Source organism: Amblyomma americanum, chromosome 8, assembly GCF_052857255.1.
Source record: "Amblyomma americanum isolate KBUSLIRL-KWMA chromosome 8, ASM5285725v1, whole genome shotgun sequence".
In the NCBI taxonomy this organism is placed as follows: domain Eukaryota; kingdom Metazoa; phylum Arthropoda; class Arachnida; order Ixodida; family Ixodidae; genus Amblyomma; species Amblyomma americanum.
This window is the reverse complement of record NC_135504.1, coordinates 57,454,672-57,479,668: the sequence shown is the minus strand read 5'-3', so window position 1 is coordinate 57,479,668 and position 24,997 is coordinate 57,454,672. Positions and strand designations below refer to the sequence as shown.

At 47.2% G+C, this 24,997-nt stretch overlaps 2 protein-coding genes and 1 long non-coding RNA gene across 8 annotated transcripts in view; 1 reads left to right on the top strand and 2 right to left on the bottom strand.

Moving 5' to 3' along the window:
* LOC144101715 (uncharacterized) overlaps positions 1-837 on the bottom strand; it is a 77,080-nt gene extending 76,243 nt beyond the window's left edge. For all 3 annotated transcript variants that reach the window (XM_077634850.1, XM_077634851.1, XM_077634852.1), the window contains exon 1: positions 592-837. The gene's annotated coding sequence lies outside the window, so the exon portion shown is untranslated. The remainder of the gene's footprint in view (positions 1-591) is intronic.
* A 2,270-nt stretch (positions 838-3,107) lies between these two features.
* On the top strand, positions 3,108-19,329 carry LOC144101718 (uncharacterized). Of its 4 annotated transcripts, XR_013308038.1 has the most exons (6): positions 3,113-3,442; positions 4,637-4,698; positions 6,637-6,732; positions 11,751-11,780; positions 13,406-13,604; positions 13,721-15,359. XR_013308038.1 is itself a non-coding variant. In XM_077634854.1 (5 exons), exons 1-5 carry the CDS (start codon positions 3,355-3,357, stop codon positions 19,202-19,204), a joined length of 333 nt encoding a protein of 110 aa, XP_077490980.1. In that variant the 5' UTR covers positions 3,113-3,354; the 3' UTR covers positions 19,205-19,329. The 4 variants fall into 4 exon arrangements, 3 of the variants coding, with proteins under 3 accessions (XP_077490982.1, XP_077490981.1, XP_077490980.1); XM_077634854.1 differs by lacking the exons at positions 13,406-13,604; positions 13,721-15,359 and adding an exon at positions 19,148-19,329; XM_077634856.1 differs by lacking the exons at positions 6,637-6,732; positions 13,406-13,604; positions 13,721-15,359 and adding an exon at positions 19,148-19,329 and having other exon boundaries at positions 3,108-3,442.
* Positions 19,330-19,472: 143 nt separating this feature from the next.
* Positions 19,473-24,167, bottom strand: LOC144100361 (uncharacterized). The gene is made up of 2 exons (XR_013307628.1): positions 22,112-24,167; positions 19,473-21,132 (listed from the first exon to the last, which is right to left on the bottom strand). It is a non-coding gene; the product is annotated as an uncharacterized LOC144100361 (long non-coding RNA).
* Between the last annotated feature and the right edge of the window lie 830 nt (positions 24,168-24,997).

The following is a 24,997-nucleotide window of genomic DNA, read 5'->3' as shown; positions in this document are numbered from 1 at the left end:
AAGCCGTCGCCGTGACCTAGGACTGACCTGAAGGCCTCAGAAACGTGACGGAATTATTGGGACAAGTTTCGAATGAAGAAAGAAATTCGTAGGAATTGGAGTTCGAACCCAAGCGCGCTGCAAACCAGGAGGGCACGCAACACATATGCCACAAAGGGTAGTTGGCTCAAGCGTGTAATATAGAGCGGCACCAAGTGAAGGCGAAGTGGTGTGTACGACAGTAAAGTGTGTCGCAGATGTGTACGTATGCTGTACTAATTAAACAAATAAGGAAAATGAGCTATCGCGTCGGCCTTCAGGCGAAGGCAAGTCTTCCTAATTCGGCCCAGCGACCCCTTTTTCACTGGCCCCTTATGGCTCAAACATGAACCAACTCACACAGCAACTCACGCTGCTGAGGCACGACAAACGCCTCTCCAAGCCTTCGCTTTCTAACCCTCCGTCGGCGCAGTTCAATCCCACAGATCTATCTAGAACACCGAGATGAAAGCGCTGGATGCTTTTCGCCGAGCGCTCGAAAAGGGACCAAACCTCTCAGCCTTGCATCGAGTGCTGCAACGTCTTCTTGCAGCGAAAAAAGGGACAACTCACTTTGCAGCCGAAGAGTCCCATGCAGCTACCGTGAATGCGGCGCCACTCCGTCGTCCCGACCAACAGTCACGTCCTTTGAAAGTTCCAAAACTTCGGTCCACGCTTTCCATGCTGCTCAGTCCGCACCACGCAAAAGGCATCGCTCTATGCTCGGAAAGTCGCCCGTTTCTGGCTGCTAAACTGCAGCAGAAAGACGAAGTCCCGCAACCGCCCATAACCGGAGCCAGCGGACGACTACCGCAGCCACACGAAAGGCGCGCAGTGGTATGGGCGGTAAGGCAAGCACTGATATAGCCCTTGCGGTGACGTCACACGTAGCAGCGAGGCCCTAGCGACAGTGCAGGGCGAAGAAAGTTGCCGACTCATGGCTTGATTCCGTTCATGACCACGAGAGCGCGGCAGCTTGAGCTGGCCGGCTCCGAGCGCCGCACGGCAGACACATGGCAGTGGTTTTTCGTCTGCACTGCATTTGGCTATCAGCGGCTCCTGATGCCGAAGGCACTGGAGCGTCAGCATGAAATGCTCGAATAACCCTATCTAATGCGCAAGCTTTGTGAAAGTATAACATGCGTAAAATTGTAAATTTGCGCTCGTGTTGGCTCTGGGAACTGAATGACATCACATTAAAGTCGTTTCGATCATTGATTTCGCTTTGCCTCATCTCGCCCACAGCACAAAGAACTGCTGGTGAATCTACCCCGTTTTTCATTTTGCATTTATTTTTCTTGTTATATATCTTGCTTTCTTCGAAACGACACTGAAGGTGCTCACACAATGCAGTATATAGTTTCGCTGATATTTACAACGGTATTATGGAACCAAATACGGATTCAAACGACGCGCAAACCCAGCAGATAATTTCACAAAGCCAAACCGAAAAACAGTTTTTTTTTAGGGGAGGGGGGAAAATCGCAATGTGAGATAGGCGTCATTTCCTTTACTTAAAACCATCTTTATTTAATTTTCCTTCCCTTACTGACGTGGTTCGGGCGTCGGTCTCCACGGCAGGCGTCGCATCGGTCACAAGTAGCGTTCCGCTGAACGCACCAAAGTGTACCGGCGTTTTATACAGAACACACTCATCACCTGCGCATGTGATGCCGGCAGACGCTGTCCCAGTTCACCGGAGGTCAAGGTCAAAGGGTTTGGGTTTATGGGGGTTTAACGTCCCAAAGCGGCTCAGGCTATGAGAGACGCCGTAGTGAAGGGCTCCGGGAATTTCGACCACCTGGGGTTCGACCACGTGCACTGACATCGCACATTACACGGGCCTCTAGAATTTCGCCTCCATCGAAATTCGACCGCCGCGGCCGGGATCGAACCCGCGTCTTTCGGGCCAGAAGCTGAGCGCCGCAACCACTCAGCCACCACGGCGGCTTTGAATTAAGTTTTTGAAACATGTTGCTGCTCTGCCTGGTCTTTCTGCTATAACAGCCCACACTGTCGCAGTTATGCCCTTGTAATGCTCATATCATGTATAAGAGGCACGAACTTTGTGACACGTGTGCTGCAATGCATTGCGAAGAAGTCAACTAACTTTGGCCGCTCGGTTTCTTTTTTTTTTTGCCTCCGCAAGCAACGCCACCGCCTTCTAAACGGGGCTAAAGCTAACCAAAAGGTATCTGACTGCTGCCGTTCTTTCGTTGATTGCATTTAGTTTCTCAACCATAAGTGTACGACGAAATTTTATATTTCGTATTTTGGCTATATCGAACTGTTTTACAATTCCTTCCTATTCGCTAAAGCGAAGTTTCACATTATGACCCTTTTTATGTTCGTGTGAGTACGTCATCTCAAATTGTATGGAAGATATAGTTTAATAGGTGTTTCCCCAATTTTTTTCGCCTTCTTCAAAAAGGTTCTGAGCTTTTCATGTGTGACATGAAAGTTGTCATGCGTCAGAAAAAGATTTAGCTCAGAAAGCTTGTTATAATCGAAAACTTTTAGTGGGTAGTTCATAAAGAAATCTGAACATAATTTTTTTTTTAAATTTCCATTCTTTAATGCGTTTGTTTACTTTGTTCGCAATATTCAGACTAAGTATTTGTATTTAAATAATAGTGTTCAGAAAGCGTATTCCATGGCAATTATTTTCGTGCATCTTGTAATTTTTACACCTCAAATGTTTGCCTGGAAAAAAAGTCCAGAACTTATAAAAAACAGCCTTACGAAAGAGTTTTGATGAAATTGGGACGAAATAAAAGAACCCAACCCCCGCCTCTCCTGTCTTTACAGTTGTGAATAGCGCGCTTTTGCATCCAGAAATCCACCGCGAGGCGGTCAGTCGCAACAGCCTCTAACTTCTTGGCGCTTAAAGTGCGTCGTCTAGCATACACTTCGATATTTCACGAGGAAACCACCCTTCTTTTTTTTTGGGGGGGGGGGGGGGGGGGGTCTATAATGGTGCTCTTCGGCGGCAAAAATCCTGTTCTTAAACTAGAACGGCGTGACTTTCGCGGAGCCTGAAGCAGTGCGAAAGTTTCGAAGCACTCGCTCTCGGAGCCTTTTGTCTCTCCTATGATCTTGGCACGTTTCAAGGTGTAGTCGTGCATGTTTCAAGTTACGTCACAGCTGTGGCCCGCTCTTCCTTTCCGTATTCTCCTCCGGCATCGTAAGAGCTTCTTTTCAGGCGTCGCATCGGCAAGAGAGGGTGTGTGGCCATGAAACAGTGTCTCAAGTACAAACGCGTTAGTGCGTCCACGGCCGCCGTTTGCAGAGCACCATCGTGCCTCTGATTACTAGAGCAGTCCGTCAGCCAGCGCCATGCGAACAACGACGTGTTGCCTCCTGCTCGCCGCCGCTTTTTTCGCGGTTGCCTGCGCCGATTCACCCGACATTCATCCCACCTGCCGTAAGTGGGACCTCATCCGTTTATTTCGTCTCTTCCTACGTTCGTTTCTTGCTGATCTGACGATCGCGGGTTCGATCTCTGCGATCTTCTCTGCGTTTGAAGCGAAATACAAGAGATCCCACGTGCGCTGCGACGTCAGCAAACGTTGAGAAGAAAAGAAAACCCTAGCCGGTGTAAATTAACCCCCAGCGCTTTACTACGGCGTCCCTAACAGTCCACGTGTCGTCTATAGGGACGTTAAACCACGAAGTTTGCAAAATCTTTCTACGTTTTACAGTCCAATCTGTGGGATTTCGCTTGAATCTGGCCATGGACGCAATTTGCTTTTACAAGCCTCCGAGGAGAGAGCTCTGGATAGAATGTTTTCGCTTTTTACGGGCTCCTGTGTATAACCCTCGAGTAAAGCAAATCCGTTCAGCAGAAACGGACAATGGGTCACGAAAAGGCACGCCATAAGGGGTGCATTTTGATAGCTATTAACATTGACGGCCAAGCAACACGGCGTACGCCCGGCTAATTTCTGCTAATTCCAACGAGATAGCGTTAAAAGCACCTCACCCAAGAAATTCGTGGTCAGCGTTGTGAGCGGAAAATCGCGAACATGACTCTGCCAGGTGGTGCCCAGAGAGAAACCAATAGTAGGCAGGTGGGCCACCTAGGTCACGTGACATTGCGGGGCCATTACACCCTTCCCGCCGAATAGTGAGCAAACAGCCCGCCGTGGCCGGTGGTTGTAAGCCTCTGTCGATTGACTACTCCCAGTCGTCTGAAAATTCTTGCCATGCTGTCGTTCTCCGTTCTTAACGCGACGTAATTAAAACTGAGGCGCTGGACGTCGCATAGATGTAAAGGCTGCTCATGGCCTGCGCACGATTGAGCACTTTGAGCTGTTTCAATGGGTGGATTACGAAGGCCGGCAGATTGGGTTCAATGCCGGCAAAAAAAAAACCTTCTAAACGACTCCACCGTATTCTACTTTATTTTTTTCCTGTGCGTATATACCACCATGTTCTAAATCGCCTTCAACCACCTTTACTAGCCAGGCAACACCTAGTTCAAGTCAAATACCTCTACTAAACATCTTGAATTAGCGTCTTTCCGCGCTCTTGCTATAGAGGAACAGAAATTTCAGCTCACTTGCGTTTACAAACATAACAGTCCCAACAAACTTCACTCTCCGCTCTTTTCTTTCAGGGCTCGACGACAGGAGGCTCAAGACTGTGGTCGCCTGCGTGAAACGCAACGGCGGTGTTGCGGTTCGTTCCTTTTCCTAAAATGAATAGAGTGCACTGAAAACTTCGAGGCTACTGACAATCTTCGCCGTGGCGAAAACTGAATATTGGTTAACTTTAATGAACACTTTCTATTCTGCCGCTTGGAACTGCAGTAGAAAATAAAAGTTCCTTTCCCCAACAACCAATGTTCATTTTCTACTGAAGCTTAAGTGGACTAATGGAACATGTTCATCAAAGTTCACCAATATCCAGTTTATGCCACGGCTAATGCTGTCAACGCAATATTTACAGCGCGGGCGTTCCCTCAAAGCACCCGAAAGCATTTCTAAGCTGTTGCATACAACCAGCCCACTCATTCGATAGCATCCTAAAAGCAGTTACGTGTGTGAGCTCTACACAGTGAACAGGATCGCGCATCATCTTTCAAATGTTTCTTTTTTTGTCTCGGTTTTTGCATGTATTTAGGATTGCTTACTTCAATGGAGTTCCTGTGAAGGCCTCTACATTAAGATGACTTCGCGTTGGCCGAAGCCCAGCTTTTAGTGGCAATTCCATAAGGGCCCAAAGAGTCATGCCTAAAGTGTTTTTCTCATGGCACACAGGGAAGGTCGGTGCCCAGAGTGACCATTTCATTTAGCGGTCAAGTTGAAAACGCAGTAGTTAGAGTCAGAAACACTCCTTCATTTTGTGGAGACACCTGCTTGTATGCATTTTGATGCTATGAATAATGAGTGAGTGCCATAGTGAATGTACACTTATAAATTAAAGAATTAAGAATAAAAAGTTCGAGTTAAGGCCAAAGAAAGTACTTGTTTACAATCTTTTCCTTATGAGCGCAGTTTTATCGCAGAACATTCCTGAACGACTGACTGCTCAATAGACTTTTATGCCAATAATATGTGCCTGTAGGACTTGTAATCCGATAGCGTTGAGGTTGTTATGCAGTAACCGGTTTTCCCAAAACAACATTGCTCAAGAGAGGTCACGTCACCTTGGGACGTCATTATAACCTGGCTTTATGGACCATCCTGACTGTGCGAAAGAGGTCGCTTAGTGCAGTTATCGCATCCTGCTCACCATGGCCGGTGGCAGCCTGCCCCTATTGCAGTTTGACTTCCTATATTTGGACGGTGGCCCACCCAAAAAAAATTGGAACAATGTGGATTATTATGACCGCATATAATCTAATGTAAACTACTCGAACATTCTAGAACTGGATGTCTTGTGAATACCATGTAAGGAATGAAACCGTTTCCAACAGACGTTGTGGCGGGAAAATCACAAGAACATTAGGCCGTCATTGTTCACACCATAGCAGGCAACCTAAAGGCTATTGAGCTTTCTTTAAGAATGTAGCTAAGAAGGCCACCAAATTTTTTAGGGAATGCATCCATGCCTCTAGCCTTGAGAGCGTTCCTGGTCAGTGGCATGGGGTATGACCCTCTGCAAATGAAGGGCTATAAAAGAGTTACGACACCTGACCTGAGGTGAAAAAATTTCGATGAAAATGTGCGAAACATTTCGAACGCGTGCTTTAGGCGAGATGCAGTTTTTCTTTGTTTAGCGATGCGCTATTAGCAATTCATGTTAATGTCACAGCTACAATTTACAACCTAAAGCCTAGTTTGCATGTGGAGTACATTTTCCTCCCTAAACTGCTTCCACGAAAACTGACAGGAGCAATTTTTATCCTCTAGTTTTTCTCGCAATAGCCGAATTCCGGAATGAATAAGGGCATTCATTCACGAATATTTTATTTCTTCCTGTTTCCGATGGACATCTCTGATTGAAATTTCTACTATGGCTTCTAAAAACACTTTATGAGCTCAAGGTGTTTCTGTACCGATGGAAAAACCAATGGCGCCTTCTGTGAATGGGGTTGATTAAATCCTTGGGTAAAAAAAAAAGCCATTTAGTCTTGATATACACCACAGAGTTGAGTGGCGCTACTTTTCACAGATCATCGACAAACTGAACGCAGCACGCGATCGCCTCCGGTGTCCCGACATCGAATGCGGTGTGCGCAAAATCTGCATAAAAAACAACGGAAGTTTGGTGAGTATAACACGGAGAGTGTTATTGCCGAGCAGTGCAGTGGGGGAAAAACCCCGCCCCCCTTACATGGCACGAACCAACCCATACGAGACTGACCCTACTGCGCAAAGAACAGCCCTTGGAGAGCTATCCGCTTCAGGACGTCGCTAATTACCTGGCGCTAGTCAGCAGCAGCGGAGCTGGCCGGGAGCGTCTCCCAGTATGACTCCGCCGTTGTTGGGGATGGAGGGTGTGAGAAGGCAGGGTATCTGAAGAAGACGAAGAAAGTCTCCCGGTTTCCCGCAGAGTTTACATGGCGAGAGGAACTGATCGGAATAGCGGATATCAGGGAGAATAGGGTACAGAGCAGTTCGGGTTTGGAGTCGGCGCCAGTTGGAGGCCTGGGTTAAGGTTAAGGTGGGAACCGGCGGTGCGTAAACGCACCGGGTATCTTGGTAGTGGGTAAATATATCTCATAATCTAAGCAGGCACTACTGGGATGGCAGGGAGTCTGTATCACTTAAAACGACGCCAGGAGCACCATGACGGAGGATAATGCTAAAGATGAAAAAGTTAGCAATTTCAGCAGCGGTACCGCAGGGAAGGTCTTTCGTCGCAAAAAACCGGGTGAGGTAGTCGGTGGCAGCTATAATGTACCTGTTGCCCAATGATCATGTAGGAAATAGTCCCAGCAAGTCCATGCCGACTTGGTGAAAAGGGATTCGAGGCGCCACTTTTGGCTTCAGTAGGCAGGCCGGCTTCACAGCTGGTGTCTTCCGACGTAGGCACTCGCGGCAAGTTTCAACATAGTACTGGACAACTGTAGCAAGCCTGCGCAAGTAATGCTTTTGCCGTAAGCGCGCCAACGTGCGAGAAAAGCCGAGGTCGTCACAAGAAAGCTCGTCGTGGCATGCATACAGATATTTGACTCGAAGCACCATTGGAACCATGAGCAGGTACGCAGTGTCCGTGGGACCGTAGTTTCTCTTGTAGAGGATGACACCCTGCAAGCAGAACGACGATAGCCCGTCTGTGAAGAAACGGGGCGGCGGCGAGGCGCGGCTTCGGGGTATTCTGTGAGGGGTCGCAGATCAGCGTCATTTCTGTTGTTGAGCAATGACGGATGTGGTGATGAAAGCGTCAAGAAAAACGGGATCGTCTTCTATGTCAGCAATGGTGTCTGGGAGAGGAGCACGGGACAGACAGTCTGCTCGTTGTGTTTGTTTCCAGAGTTGTGCACGATAGTAACATCGAATTCTTTGCAACGTCTTTAAGGTTCGCGAACCAACAAAGAGAGCGGTGATCGCTCATGTCTCCAAATGGGCGACCATACAAGTACGGGCGAAATTTCGCTACCGTCTAAAGGACAACAAGGCACTCATTTTCCGTGGTAGAATAATTCGCCTCAGATCAGAACGGTTTGCAGCTTGCATTAGCAGTCACGCGCTCAACGCCTTTTTGCCACTGAACGAGGACAGTACCCAGACCGACCGACGCTGCTGGCATCGGTGTTCATTTCCGTGTCCGCCTCCTCGTCAAAGTAGCCAAGGATGGGCGTACTTCGGAGGCGGTTTCTGAAGGCCTCCTGCTGTTCTTGGCACCTGCCGAAAGGTTGCTCGCCTTTTTCAAGCGCGTTAGAGGCTCGGCTAGCTGGGAGAACTCTCGCACAAAAACGTCTGTAATAGGCGCAGGGACCCAAAAAAACAGTGCAAGGCACTCTTATCAGTGGGGGTCGGAAACTCAGCGATGGTAGCCGTCTTGTCGGGGTCAGGACTAACACCTTCACCGCTCACGACACGGCCCAGGAACTTCAGCGGTTAGAATCCAAAGTGGCATTCTTCTGGCTTGAGCGAGAAGCCGGCCGATCGTATGGCCTCCAGTACTGCACTCAAGCGCTTGAGATGCTCGTCGTAGGTGGCAGAAAAAAAAAGGTCAAAGTCATCAAGGTAGACGAGGCAGGACTGCCATTTGAGGCCAACTAGGACCGTGTCCATCATTATTTGAAAGATGGCGGCAGCAGAACAAGGCGAAGGGGAGCACCTTGAAGTCATACAACCCGTCGGGAGTAACGAACGCTGCCTTCTCGCGGTCCCGTTCATCCACCTCAATCTGCCAGTACCCACGGTGGAGGCCAAGAGGAGAAAAGTAGCGGGCACGACGCAGCCGGTCGAAATGTTTATCGATCCGAGGTAACGGGTAAATATTCTTAAGGCAATTTTCTTAAGCAACCGAAGTGTCGTGCCCTTCTTGGCGACCAGCACAACGGGCGAAGCCTATTTGCTTGCACATGCCTGTATAACATCCACCCGAAGCATTTCGTCAGTCTGCAGCCGTATCGGTTCATCATCTTTCGCCGACACTCGATAGAGGTGTTGACGGATAGGATTTTCACTGTCATCAACTATGATGCGATGTTTCATTATGAACGTCTCTCTAACCTAAGAGGTGGTCGCAAAGCACACATTAAAAATGTTAAGGTTGGCGTGCAAGCGGCGTTGCAGATCTGTGGTCAGAGCAAGGTTCAAGTCAGCCAGGCAGCGGCATGTGGGCATCTATATTAGCGATATTCGCTGCACGGCCATAATGCGCCAACCGTTGCTGCAGCTCGCGCTCCATGCTTGTCGCCTCCAGAGAAAAGTCGCCCACAGTGCTAGGAGCGTCGCGCACAAGCCTTACGAAAAGCTGCTCTGTGACCCTGCGCATAAGTTGACGGACCTTTTTCGCTTCAGACACTGAAAGATCGGCGCGGTTGAAAATCCACGGCATGTCTTATACAAACATGGCAACGCTTTCATTTGGCCGCTCCACTCTGGACTGCAGGGTGAATTCAACTCTCTCCTTCCGTTCTTTGCTACCGAAGGTGTACAACAACTGTCGCCGGAAATCTCGTCAATTTGGGATGGCGGACTCGTCGTTTTCAAACCACGTCTTGGCGATGTCTTCCAGGGCAAAATAGACATTCTGTAGCTTGCCGTCCTCGTCCCACAGGTCAAACCCAGAAACCCGGTCGTAGCTGGCCAACCAGTCCTCCACGTCTTCAAAACTGTCGCCATGAAACGACGCCGGAGTGCGAGGCGCATGGAGAAGCAGCGGTCGGGAAGTAGCAAAATTCTGGGTGGTCTGGCTTGCCGCAGTGGATTTCGTCGTTAGGGGTGGGATCATCAGGGGTCGGAACTCAGGATCTAAGCCTCCCAAGCGGCGGCTTGCCTTTTGGACAGGGGTCGTGCCCACGGAGTGTGGCTGGGCGTTGGAGGCTCCCGGGAGCTGTTCGTACATCAGGAAATTACCTGGTACCTGCGCCAAAATGTCACTGACAGTCGTTAGGACGTTAGCAGAAAGGGCAGAATGTCACACTAGGAGTTGCACAGCAGGCGCACTCAGCCATCGACGCTCGAGCAGGGGAAGAGGAGCAAGACAGCGCGTGCTGCCACACCGCACGGCGGCGTCAGTAAATGCGTAACAGTGTGGCAATATGTACACAATTCTTGTTGTACACGTCGTGAAAATGTGGAATATGTGTTGTCATGAACATTACCGTGTCTGAATATTCTTTATATAGCGTTCTAACTGCCCATCACTCTAAGGATGCTAGTTTGTCGTCAGTCTTATTTCCGGTTTCCCAGACTAAGGGACCATAATAAAGTGAGAATTTACAAGTGAGAAATATAAAATTTTTTAGCTCGGCTGCCATAAAATTTCGGAAGCTGCCATAAAATTACCAATAAACCTCGCTATTTTCATTCTTATATTATTCCAATGGCAGCAGTTCCGACTGAAATGTAAACGTAGGAATGAATGATCACCTAAGCTCTTAAGCATTTCATGACTACTGAAAGGTTTTAGTGTTGTGCACTGGCTTGTTTTTTGCAGGCAATTTTTTGTTTTCTTTGTACATATATTAAGTTTGTTTAGACACCGATACAGTGTGCTCATTCAACCACGCATTCAACATTGAATTAAGTTCCTGCCTGAAGACTCTCTCCCGAAAAAAAAAACGCACACCTCGCCTCTGTAGAAATATTAACAATGTCATTCATATGCGTAATAAAAACAACGCGCCGAGTATGGAGCCCCCAGGAACAGCGTATTTAGTGTTACCTTTCCGCGATACAACACCATGTAGAAAGCACCTTGTAACTTAGAATGCAGGTAACTGTTGTACCTTCAAAACCATATGCTTCAATCTTACTGAACAGGATATTGTGGTGTGTAGAATCGGATGCCTTCAGAAAATTAAGCTAGTGTGATTCCAACTGTAAATAGCCTGGCTTCAGTGTCACTGATGATGATCTTTTATGCGCAGTAGCGCCAGTTCAGTCGATTTTCTGTTCTGAAATTCCTACTGTTCTTGATATTTGCATTTCTAGGCATACCAAAACGGATGCCTCAGTTTTGCTCAGCACCTCTACTGCGTCGAGGGTACAGGGACGAACTACGTGAAAAACCAGGAGACAAAGATAATGAGCAGAGTGGAACGATCCCAAAATCATAACCAATTAGTTGATTTTTGGGGGGTATAGCGCCGCAGGAACATCAGAGGCTATCATGCGCCAAGCTTAGGGCATAGAAAAATTGTTTCCTGCAGAATTTTACAAAAATGTGAAAAACAATGGTGGTTTAGAGGACCTAAAAAATGTACACTACCTAATAATTAGAACGGAAATAAATTTTAGAACCGGCTAATATAGAAAGATTTAATGAAGGTCGGGTAACCTCAGCGACCATTCTTCTCTGGACAAGAATCTGTATGCTCCCAACAAATCAAATAAAGACCGCAGTCCTCTTCTCAAGAATGAGAAATTGCCTGAGGTGTCAAAATTACAACCATTGAGGTGACGCTATCGCTACTGAGGTTTCCAGTAAGCAATCAACCCCGTCTCCTGAGACGTGCGGCATTACTATGAACGAAGTATGTGCGATGTTACGAGGTAGACTAGAAGTAGACTAGAAGTAGCACTCAGTCAATGTCATCAAACTATTCGTCCGTATCCTCATCAAAGATTTTGTACGATGTAACATATTTCCATCTTCTCTTGCAGGCGACGCACACTACTAAGGAGTTCTTCACGGTAAGTTGTTCAGAAAGAAGAGAAATTACAATATACTTTTCTCATCTCCTTGCAAGTTTACTACATTATACTCAGTCATACGCTTCTACACTGCTGTTCTATAGAAGTAAATGAACACGCATTTTCTCTATCCAGCTGGCTTCACAAATTTTATGGCTTAGCTTAGCTGAAGTCGAAAAAGACGAGCTTTATGTCTTTACTACACGAGCGCTTCCATGCGCACAAAATTTACGAAGAGCGAGCGAAGACGAGGGTGCCAACCGCTTTCTAATCAGGGTCCAAGGAAAGTCTCGTGGAAGCAGCTTCGCGCCTTCGTCTTCGCCGTTTTCCCTGTCGTTTTTCCCTTTTGAAGCGTTTCACACAGAACGGCAACAGTGATGCACGCCCCGCATGCGCGGGTATTAAACTAGTATGCACCTTAATATGATCACTTGTGTACCTCCCTCAACGTATTTTTCTGAGTTCGGTGATGCTTCAACTATCACCTGCACTGTACCCGCGCTTCTGATTTTTAGCAACCCGCGTAGTCGTTTATCCTCTTCGCTACCAGTGTACACGTTCGTGGACATCCACATTTATGCGCTCTACTTGAAGAAAATATGTTTGGTGGAATTCAAATTCGGCGCGTTTAGAGGAGGTGCCTGTAGTTGCCACTATGCCCACGAGGCGGCACCACCAGTCGAGTCAAAGCGCCGTCAGGAAATGTTGAAATGGCGGCATCCAGCTCCAGAGTTGGACAGCGACCGAGAAGTAAGTTTTGACCTATTAGACAGTTTTAGCTGTGCGTACGCAACGGCTTAGCGTACGCAAGGAGTTTGCGGGGACGGTAGTGCGCATGCGCAGAACGCAAGCGCAAGCCCTGCGTCTTGCGTGCGTACGCTAGCCAGCGGACTTTGCGTTGCGGCGCTTGCGTGGCTTGCGTACGCTAACTTTGACAAGATGGCGGCGCCCAGCTCGCCCGCTTCGGAATAAATACATGTCGCCGCTGGATTCTCCGACGCAATAGCTCGCTCAAATGGTAGCGGTCCGCTTTTATTTCGCCTACTCTTGCCCACACGTAACGGTATAAGCGATAATTAGCCCCTGTTTTTCAGATAATTTGGTGATTTTCAAGCTCCTAGGCCTAGCTATATGCAGTGTGTTTTCCTCGTAGCAAAGACACCTGGCGAAACAGTTTTCTGGCTTTTAGCCAGTTCTTACATTTTCTTCGGTTTGCATAGTTTTTCTTCTTGGAACAAAAAAAAGGCTCACAATGCACTCACACTAGTTATCAGTAATCACGGGTGAAATGTTCTTCAACCGAGCGTTGATGTGGTTTGACGCCTTGTCACTAGATAACGCCACGTGCGCCTGAGGGACGCTTCGGCACGGCCAGGAGCGGACAGCGTAGCGTACGCAAGCACTTGCGTACGCATAGCTAAAACTGTCTATTATTTACCTTTTTTCTTACCCCTTGCGAAAAGAATAAGTTGGTAATGAAGTTTATAGCTCCCAGAGGCGCCATGAATTATTTCTAAGCTAAAAAACACAACGGTTGATTTCAACCGCATCTTTTTACAATATGTCACATTTGTGAACAAAAGTTGTGAACATGGGCACTGCTCTCTCTGGCTTGTTCTCAACAGCCAGATTCCTGACCGATGAAGAGATCGCTGCCATGCTGGAACAGAGCGACGCGGACCTTTCAGAGTCTGATAATGAGGATGATCGTGCTTCGCCGCCTCCAGCAAGTGGTCATGACACATCCGAAGATGACGATGAAGCTGAACCGGACATCATCAACCTGCCCAAAAAGCAGAGAAAAAGCTGCTGGAAGCCAGGAAAGTAAGATCTTGCACTTTGTTGCGCTAAATTTTCCCGCGCGTCTACTCACGGCACACTTCTGTTAAAATATTTCTAGTTTGATGTATGCTTAACCTAGATAATATTTTGTTTTCCAGATTCACAAACCCTGTCATGATAGACAGTCCCGGTCAAGCAGACATCGGTTTTCGGGAGCTTCTGTCCCCACATCAGTATTTCGCCAGATATTTTCCAATGGATTTTTGGAGGGAACTCGCTGATCAAACGAATTTGCATTCCGTTCAGAAACGGAATCACCGATCAGTGAAAACAGACGTACTTGAGGTGAGGAAGCTCGCTGGCATACATCTACTCATGGGAATTATGAGCCTTCCTCAAGTCCAGCTGTACTGGTCACGAGCAACAAGAACCCCTTTTGTTGCTGACCACATGACCCGGAAGAGGTTCTGCGAGCTGCGTAATAACCTGCACTTTGTGGACCTCTCCGCAGTTACAGCACAGCAGAAAGAGGACAGGTTACACCTTGTGCGGCCAATAGTTAGCAGTTTTCAAAGTGCTTGCCGCTCATTGCCCCGTAGAAAGGAATGCTCAATAGATGAGCAAATGATACCGTTTACGGGAAGGTCTGCATTCAGGCAATATGTTCCTCCTAAACCCAATCCACTTGGTTTAAAGAATTTTGTCTTGGCTTCCCCCGATGGCCTTGTTTTAGACTTCCTGGTTTACACTGGCAAAAATACAGTGACTCCTGAAGACATGAAATTATATGGCCTCGGTGGCGCGGTCGTGAAGCATCTTTCGACAACCGTAAGCGACCAGAAGGCGCATCTGTTCACTGACAGGTTTTTCACAGGGCTGTCAGTTATAGACTATCTCACTGAAAAGCAAATGTTTTTGACTGGCACTGTGAACGCTAACCGCACGCAAGGGGCAGCCGGAAATTTGCCGAGTGACAGGTCAATGAAGCGCGGTGAAAATGCTTGCCTCGTGCGCGAGGACGTAAAAGTCTGTCTTGTTAAATGGAAAGGCAACAAGGGAGTTCTTTTTTTGTCGAGCGCGGTTGGGTGTGACCCACTTGGTATGTGCGAGCGGTGGTCAAAGGAAGACAAAAAGAAGATACCTTTTCCTCAGCCAGCTGTTGTCTCACTCTACAACAAGTGCATGGGCGGTGTGGACTTGGCTGACAGGTATGTGTCGTACTACAGAATTAAGATAAAAACAAGAAAATGGACAATTTGATTCTTCACGCACTTCCTTGACCTTGCCGTGTCTAATGCCTGGATTGAGTACCGGCGGGACGCCCAAGAACTGGGCATTCCGAAGAAAGAAATCCTGCCCTTGCTTCAGTTCAAGCAAGACATAGCAGAAACTTTGATCAAGGCCAATTCAACAAAAAACAGCAGGAATGAAAGAGCAAGCAACGAACCCACAATCAACCAAAAAAGGCCTGTGCAACTCCCCAACAATGATACACGTAGCGACCACTTTGATCACTTTCCAGAATATTGCCAGCTCGAAAATGCAATGCGGTGCAGGAAAAAGAACTGTAAGGGAAGAACAAGGGTGAGGTGCATGAAATGCAATATTTTTCTGTGCCTTCAGAAGCAAAAATGCTTCGCTGAATTTCATAACGCTGGACGCTGATTCCCACATTTGTGGCCGACCCGTCCATTGTGTACACAACTTATGTCCACGTTTGTGTACATAGTTGTTTCAACTAAAATAAATCAAATTTCTTCGCAATTTTTTTTCTATGCATTGTTCAGAGGATTCTGAATAAAAATAGCAAAAAAATCGGATGTTTTCAATTGTTTCTTAGGTCGGCAGTGAAGAGGTTATTCTCATCATGTTCAATGAAACGAGCGCCCCCGTTTTGCCAACGTCACTTTAATACAGGGCATTTTACATAAGACAGTTTTTAAGTTCACAGTTCACACCCAAGTTCCCTGTTTCGAAAAAAATGGGCTATTTTGAGTTAGACTAGCGCTCTTTTCGGCATAGCATTCTCAGCGGTGCAGTACATCACGATACAGTTAACTTGCAGGCTGGGCAACTAATATTGAATAGTTACCTTTTTAACTATTACTATTCGACTGATTGGTGGCTGAGAAACGTGTATCCCACCTTGTGTAACATCCATATGAGCCCTTAAGAATTTATAAAACGCGATTATCCTCGGCGCTGTGGCCATTTTGGCTACTGCGACGTGTTACGTGCACTGCACAGATACCTGTGCCTGCAAGCTTCCCGAAAGCGCTTGTATTTTGCCGCGATTCAGACGGTTTGGAAGTCCAGTTTTTTTTTAATTCACTTCCGGTGAATTTCGAGGTGTTTATTAAATTAACTTCATATCACTGAAGGTTGGCTATACTCCTCTCAATAAGTAAGGAGCCCAACAGTAATAGCTAACTTTTAACTATTTAGCTTAATATTAACATTAAATAATTATTATTTCTTCAACCAGCCAGATAGTTAGCACCTCTTGGCTGTTTTTTGACGTACTACACCGCTAACAACTCTATGCCGATAAAATCACTCTTGTAATTCAAAACGCCATTTTTGGAAATTGCGTAAAATCTTATGTGAAACACCCTGTATACAACATGAATGCTCTAGGACGCGTGCACATAGGAAGGAATACAAAGGATCAGTGTACATGCCAAACAAAGGATCCAGTAAGGAAGAAAAAATCACGGTACGCCTCTCCCCAGAGCAGTGTTCTGATTGGCGCCCTAATACAAAACAGAAAATCAAAACCCCGCTCGCTCACGACTGACTGAACATCGGGAGCACTGCACTGACTCGGGCTTTCTTCTGAGCACGTGCCAGCACTTTGCCTCCAGGGACTTAGGCAAGCACTCCGAAAGAGTAGGGCACCAAATTTTAAGAGCACGAAAAGTTCACCGAATGCTTCCTAAGCGTTCAAGAAAGTGCAGTGAAATACGGAAGCCACGAATTGCGTGAAACGTGTTTTTTCAATTTAAATTATGCAGACTTTGCTTCATTGACATTCTGAATCCATCTCGAGCGGCATCGGCAAGACGCGTGAAATGGGGCATGGTTACACATGTAGTGATCGAGGTTTCTGAGTTCCATGGTACGCAGAGTACCCATCGCCTAACAAGTTTTCGCCGAATGCATAAAAGTGACAGGCAAATTCGAAGGCGAACTGCTTCATTCGTAAATTTCCTGCTTTACACGTCCTGGTACTGTACGACTAGTTCATTCCCACTGGTTCACACCCCGATGACATACCCGGGACTTCCATCCATTCAAGTCTGGCTTTAACATTACTGAACTTATATGCATTTATTTTTCTTTAAAAGAAGGAGCCACCCCAAAAAGCCATCGCTGTCTGTGGCGTGACAACATGCCTGCCCCTACAGAGATTGTAGCAGCTACGCGCACATGCAGCTCAGTTCGAAACTACGTGCATACCAGCCCTGCATAACGTAGTAAACGAAATCAAACATGCAACTATAATATAACCACATGCAATTGTAAAAAAAGCAATCGATCGTCAGTTTAACTCGAGATGATGATCGAAATGACAATATAAAAAAAAACAAATAGTAAAATAGGATCGCATTCAAACAAATAGTTCAGGCTTTTTTTAATACAAGAGTAACACAAAATGCGGTTTAACAGTGATCATGGGGTTTTTCGGTTTGTCGAATGCAAGCAGTACACCGAACTAGGAAAATCACGTAATCGACCTTGCACTTCGGGCTTGAGCAGATTGCTAGCTTACCCGAATGCCGTACAGTCGGCTACCTCGAGCCTTGAGTGTTTTATTGTGCTTTATGACAAATAGACAATCAAGGCCATCACAAGCCAAGCACAAGGTAAATGTGAAAATATTTTTGCTGAAATTTATAGACCTGAAAAGTCATGGGTGGTGTAAGGGGCCTAAAACGTTCGTACTACCTAGTGATCGCATAGATTACCCCGAGCCTTTTATGCTCAAAGACAAAGCAGCTTCTCATGCGAAGCATAATGACGAGGAGGAGGAGAAGGAACGTTATTGTAAGAAAGAAACAAAAGGTCCTGAAGAGTGGGCTTTCTCCTTGTCCAGGAGTCCATGGGCCTCTGCTTTACGAAGAGCTCTGTCCACTATTCATGTTTGCTCAGCTGGCTTAGTAGCTCGCAGAGTGGTCTCCCATGATGAGGGGGATAGGTTGGGTATGGGAGGGGGGGGGGAGGGGGGGGAGAACTGCTATAGGTTGTGGGAATTCCCACAGGTGGTGCATTGGGGCGGCATTGTCCGCCCCGGTTGTTGAGCAGAGTAGGAGTGTCAAGTTAGGGTGGTAGCAATGAAGGCAGTAAGGTGAGATAAAGCAGTGTCTGCAGATGCCGCCAGACTACACCATTTTGAATCTAGTGTGCAGTGAGGTGGCGGGAGGACAAAGCGGTTATTTTAATGAGTGGTATGTGAGTAGAGCCCGCAAGGTTTCTTGCGCGGGTTTGGATGTCCTATGTTAAGGGGCCCGAAGGGATAAATCTCGAGCCAGCGCATGAAGGCGCTGATCTGTCGTCGGTGATGTGAAAAACATCATCATTAACTGACTGGTGTCCTCACTGTGGCACTGCACCGGACATCTGTGATGTGCGGAACTTGTGGACGTGCGCAGCGACGGCTCTCTATTGGAAGACGGCTCCTCAGGAAGGTGGGACTGCGGTGGAACCGCGAATGTGATTATGTGAAATGGACTGTAAACAATGAGTTGACCGGCAACCTTTGCGTATACCTTAGGGAAACTGGTCTTCACTCTTTCTTTAAACTTTCTGTCTCCTGCATTTCAATCCCCTTTTTCAACTTATCGCTTATGGCCCAGTTTTCGAACAAAAAAAGGATTACCGGGGATGGAGGCACACCCAGCAAGCCACGTGATGGACATCTCTTGGGTAAGCGTGTGTCCTGTTGGAAGAACGCGCCGTGAGTTGGGTATGGGAATGTTTTGCCGATAGCGATGGTACGCAGCTTGGGAATCTGCAGATTGTCTTCATGTTGGGATCTCGGGTACCGTGTATGAGTGCCAAGGCGATGGTTGCGCCCCCAGCCTCCATAGGGTTGTTGGCATGGAGGGTGGCTGCGGCCTCGATGATGCCATCCGCGTAAGCGGCGACAGCGGTATAATGGCCTGGTAGTGTGTGTTGAGCCGCGTCCACGTTGGGGATGTCGGGTCTGCCTCTGTAGTGTTTGGTGCAATATTCAGCTCGGGCCTGGCGTCTTCCCCTGACGAATCGTCTACCGAGTTTCATCGCCGATATATCATGCGATTGTAAGCTAGTGCATGCCTAGATGGCTGTGTAAGAGCTAAGCCTGAAGAATGCCGCCATAACTTGTGTTTTAATAAATAATAAGTACGAAAATTACGTTTTGTTCCTTGGAAGAACAAAATTTTTATCATGAACATTGACTGAGTGATGGCAGCGTACATTAAAGGACACCAGGTGGTCTGGATTAATTCTGAGCCCTTCCTTACGGTATTTCATTGCATATGTCGCTTCGGGATGTTAAACCCCAAATACCGACATTTATTCTGCCTCGTTTTCTTTTTCAGGACGAAGAAAAAGCGATCGTCCGCAGCCTCTTCGCCACTTGCCACGATGAATCTTGAAAGACATTCTCCTCCTCCATGCAACGAACTTAAATTCTAGAATAGCCTGCCACTGCCTCCCGGTCATCATCCCGTAAGGAACAAATGTGGGAGGTCCCTCGACTGCAATAAAAATTAAAGGTGCACTTAAGTCTTCTTGCGTGCGAACCGAACCCGCGTCTTTCGTGTCAGCAACACCATAACCCTCGTGCCACCGCGGCGGCATTTGCGATAACTGATATTTAGCAATACACTGTTTCTGCATTTTAGACCAGCGTCTGGACGAATCAAATACTTAATTCCGCAGTAAAAGGCCGGAATATGTTCATGAATACATACATGCCAAAAAATTTAGTTGCTGATGTTTTTATTCTTGAATTTCAAAATGCAATATATATTTGTAGCAGTGCAGTTTCGCAGAATTGGAACGGCTTCGTGTCTGCTGCAACTGAAGAGATCTATAAGCTTCGTTTATTTGCCTACCGTGCGGTAATAGCGTAATGCTGCCCTCAAGGTAGGACACTAGCAGGTTCCTAACACGTTTCAAAGATGGCGCTTGTAGCGGCAGGCAATGCTGCAGTGCCAGGTGTGATGCTTATTTTTCATGAAACCGCGTTTAATGTGACTTCACATACAGAAAGAAGGCTGTACGAGGCTGGCAGTGTACCGTGTCTTCGGGCACTATTGGGAAGCCTAACTAGTACTCATAATTATTGACATATCTCTTCAAAGTGAAGTGACAGAAACCTGATTAGTTGGGGCTTGTTACTGAAAAGTGTTTTGGAATTGCAAAGCTACTGTCCTCTACAGTCCTGTTTTTCAAGAGTGCAATCAGCACATATAATTTCGGATCCGAGGTGGTGGTTTAGTGGTTATGTCGTTCGGCGAATGCGCACAACGCAGCGGTATCGAAACTTGACTGCGGTGTGCGGATTCAGATCCTGACTAAATACTAGGCGGTCCGTTTGCTGTGAGATGTCAGTGTACGTATAAGACCCCTGGGTGGTTAACTATTCCAAAGTCCTCTTCTACGGCAAACCTCATAACCTATGTTCGTAAATGTTCGTAAGTGAATCGTAAATTGAGAGCTTTAACGTGCTTTAGTGGGACATCGGCTATAAGGGATGCCGTAGTGGAGAGGGCGCGGGGTGAGTTTAAACCATCTGGGGTACATTAATGTGCGCTGACATCGCAGAGCGCACAAGAATGTTTTGCATTTCGCTTCCACCCAAATTCACCGGGCGAAGCCTAATATGTACTGATCCACCGTTGTGCTCCCTGATCACTGAGCACGGGTGCTCACTGATCTGATTGTTTTTAAGCTCCCTTGACAGAGCCCTCCAGAGCCACCTTCAGGGATCAAAAGTTTATGGTTTTTAGATTTGTTGATTTTTTTTTAGTGTTTACCGACTGCGGCCGGACCTCCCTTCAGTACGAAGCTAGCAAAATTTTATCAGCCGTCCAGAGTAACTTCAGTCCTCTAAAACTAACCCATGAACTACCATCTGCCAGGGAAATAGCCTTTCTGGAAAATAACTTTTCACCCACCGACAAACAAGTTTGCTGGAGCTATGGACCTCGCGGGCAAGCTTTTTCGCTCCGCCCACTCAAAACTGGTAAAGCGTGGAGTCATTCCGCTTTGTTGTAGAAACGCCTTGACGAAATCTTACCACTAATGCATGCCCCACACCTTCCACAAACAAGTCAACCGGTAATGCTGGCTGCCAGTGGACTCTCTTTGTAGGACCGAGAAAGGCGCAGGTTTCCCAACACATGGTCCAGGAACGTCTGGTGCTGGCCCACGCCGCCGGAACCGTACTTTCGGTAGAAAGTGGGGCCGCGCTGCTAAAGACTTCGTCCCCCAGCAACCACAATCTGCTGCTTGCTCCACGCTTTACCTTGCCTCGCCAGCGCGACAACGTGGGCACTCATCCCACTCAGCGGTGAATCTGTAAAACATCCGCAGTACTGTTGCATAGTCGCATATAAGTGGACTTGATTCCTCCCGAACAAACAAAAAATAAGCACTTGTGAGAGCGCGCCAGACGCAAATCCTTGTCCGCTGAGCCAGGAAGAGGCGTACGGCACGGAACATAATATTTTGCTCAGCCGAGTGCGCACCGAATAATTAGACTTCGATCAATTAGTGATATTTTTACTGGCCCTCAGCTACGGTACGACGTCACTGATTGATTTAGTTTCGTTTATGGGGTTTAACATTCTAAAGAAACTCAGGCTATGAGCTATGAACCCCTCATAACTGAAATGATCAGTCCAGCCGATGAGAATACGAGCTCTTCTGGTACCAACGTTGCTGTAACGCACAAGTACTCCCTAGCCACTTCAGAGAGGAGTGCTGTGCAGCATTGCCAGGACTCCCAAAAGTCTAATATGTTGCTCTTCCTTTCCTGTGGCTGTAACATGAAGTACTGACGGGCCATTAGCTCTGCGTCATAGGTTGCGGTTGAGCTGGTAGCGGATTGGGGCGACAACAAACAACGAACCCTTAGTAATAATAAACACCTCGGGTCTTTTTAACCACAAGCTTAATAAAGAAAATGCGATATACTTAAGGCTGCCTGCAATGGTCCCTACAATGAGCGTGTATTGTTCTTGCGATTATCCCGCCGGAACTCCGGTTGGAATCGGTTCATTTGCATTAATATGGCCTGCATGAGTCATCTGAATGTTCGAGCACCTTTTCTTACGTTATATTGGAATTTTCCTATTTGATTACACTATTCCAATGCATTATTCACCCTAATTCATTTTAGTAGGGGGTAGCTTGGAAATGTTCAGGGTCGTTAGGAGTTTTTGGGAGTGGACCAATTTCCAAATTTGGGGACACCTCACGATTTCAACTTTTGCGGAGCCCTATGGTTGGACCAATGGTGGTCACGCGGTGCTAATTACGTGACGAGCCCGTACCGGCTGAAACCGCTATCATCTTGATCGAGAAGGCGCTGAAGGTAGTCTCTATGGAGCCCTTGTTGAAGGCGCCACCTGCGTAGGAATCGTGCAGCTCGTCCCCGCAGAAGGTAGACGCCAGGCTGGGAGTCGTGGCTAGCATCCAGGATTTCTCTGGTCACCAGGGCAATGGCATCGATGATGGGTGAAAGATTCTTCAGTGGAACCATCGCCTACCGCTCCCAGCTCGAGCGCTGATGAACAGCTTAATACCGATGATGTCCTCTGGTCGCCAATATTTCCTGTTCCGACGCCCTGGAAGAACATTGCAGATGAAAGCAATAGAACTCTATGGTATGCATGAGCCATCAAGAACGTTCGAGCACCTTCTCGAACTATACTGGATTATCGGCCTCTGAAGCACAAGTTCACCTTAATCCATTTTCAGGAGTGGGCCTACTTCAAAATTTTGGCATTCTTCACATTTCAAACTTTGGTGGTGACCTACGAATAGAACACTGGTGGGCACGCAGTGCTGATGATGTGACGAGCCTGCTCTGAACTATCTTGATTGAGAAGCCGCTCCAGGTATTCACGAAGTCCTTGTCGAAACCACCACAACAATTGAAAATAAGCAGTCACAAAAACAAGGAACAATAGAAGGAGTGATCACGCCACAACGGCTGGACTATGAACTGAGGACAAAGAAGATATCACATTTACCGCGACCGACCTAAAACACCAAGTTCTTTCTCCAGTAAGCGCACCGAGGTTGTGCTACAGCAATCACGGCCTGACAAACTGATATGGTACGATTCCAAGATTTCTCGCTCTTGCTTTTCCTTGCCTGTACAAAGAATCGTTACATTGCTGAATCATGCATGCGGCCATGATAGCATGAGGCCATGATTGCATTAGCACAAACTCGGTGCGTTTACTCGAGAAAGAACTTGCTTTTTTTAGGGCGGTCACGGGAGATGTGATATATTTTGTGTACTATGCGCTGTGATTTGTGATGCTTCTATTGCGCATGCACTGCTGGCCTTGCTGGGGCTATGTCTTTTCTCATAAATCTCCTTCTCTCGTCCCTTGTCTTTTGTGACTGATTAGTTTAAATTTACAATGTACCAACTGGCCCCCATTTCAACCCTTCTGCCACAAGAGTCGGCGCCACAGGCGTCATTTTTGCCCCTCCCCAGTACTGCTCCTGTCCAACTAATGAGCGGGTGGCACTTTCTTTAATTTGCGAACCCGGATTGGCTAAAATCACTGCTGTCGTGATGGAGCAGCCACTTGAGGTCGTCACTGTGGAGCTCCCACCTGCAGCAGGGTGGTCCAGCTGAAAGGTAGCCAGAAAAGAACAGAGGTAAGAAAGGAGACAAGTAGCCATAAAAAAGTGTTCTTCGGCCATGGTGCCAGCCACCCACCATGGAGCCCAACAAGGGGACGGGACAGGAACTTGTAAGTCCTGCCCACGCCAGCTGTACACCATTGCTATAACCAAATAAGGGCAACTGAGGGTAGTTACGCCACACAGTTAACCCTTGCCGCCTATTAAATATGTAAGAAAAAAAACGGCGAGAGAACACAGAAGAGTTGTGAGAAAGACGATAGGAAAGTAAAAGATGGAGAGGAGGAAAGGAAAAGGCGACTGCCGATTTCCCCTGTCGGGTAAAGCCGGAAGTGCCGTCTACAAGAAGGTGGGGCCAAAGTGGTGTGTTGCCTCTGCCGAGGGGCCTTAAAGGCCCAAACGCTCAGCATCGGCTCAACCACCAGGATATCATTTTTCCCGGACACAGTGATGCCACGCACGGCGAAGCGCGGGTGCTCGGGTCCGTGGTGATGCACTGTTCACCGTCATCCCCCTTGGGGCGGTGGGGGTGGGGGGGGGGGGGGGCGTTGCGGATGCTCGGGGAACACGTGGTGTCGCCACTCACCAATGGATGGATGGATGGATGGAAGGTAGGAGCGTCCCCTTTGAAACGGGGCAGTGGTTGTTGCCACTATGCTCAGATTTTTTTTCCTTTTTTTGTTTACTCTGCTGTAAGTTGTTAATACAATTCGCCATTTCCTTTAAAAAAACGTCTTCCTACACTGTAAAACATGTCACCTCTCTGATTTTGTACCAACAATCCTCCAATCGCTTTTTGCTCATTTCCACCGCAGATTTATTTACATGACTATTCTTATCTCTAAACCCTCGGGGGGCGCCTGCAGCTTGCAGGCGCCCCCGTGCGGCGACCCCGCGCAACTATTGTTCTTACCGAAGTGACAATAGATTCAGTTATTCTCCCGTGTCATGGCACGTTTAGCCAACGCAGGTGACTGAGGGCATGTGCGTTGGTACTTTCAACGACTTTTTCGTATTCTAACTTGCTTTGATAACTTCATAGCATCAAGGCCAGCCATTTAGTGTGGGCAATGCGGGGAATAGTTGTGGACCAAATAGCCCTAAAAGTTTGTGGTTGTGACTAAGACAAACAGGTTTCCATACACACATCCCCAAAACTGAAACGAAATACTAACGTCAGAGCCTCTTTATCTAGTTGCAAGTACGTTTCTGCCTTAGTTCGAGATACTTGAACCTGATAGAGTGATCTATACGTATGATCCTGTGGAAAAGAAGTGCTCCCACTGCAGTGTAGGGCTGAATTGTTATGCAACCAGAACTTCAAATTTGGGTTCATTATTATTTTAATTCGCATATAGCACTGGGTGGAAAATTGACATGTGATGTTACGACGTGTTATTCTTGATTTTATTGTTTTATTATTGCATGTGATTCCACGCCCAGACGCAATGTTTTGCTGCTATGTGTTTCTTCATACTAAACGTCATTTGGTGTTGACTTCTGTTATCTTCCACGGTGAAACACAACTTACGCTGTGTAATATGTAATTGTTTTGT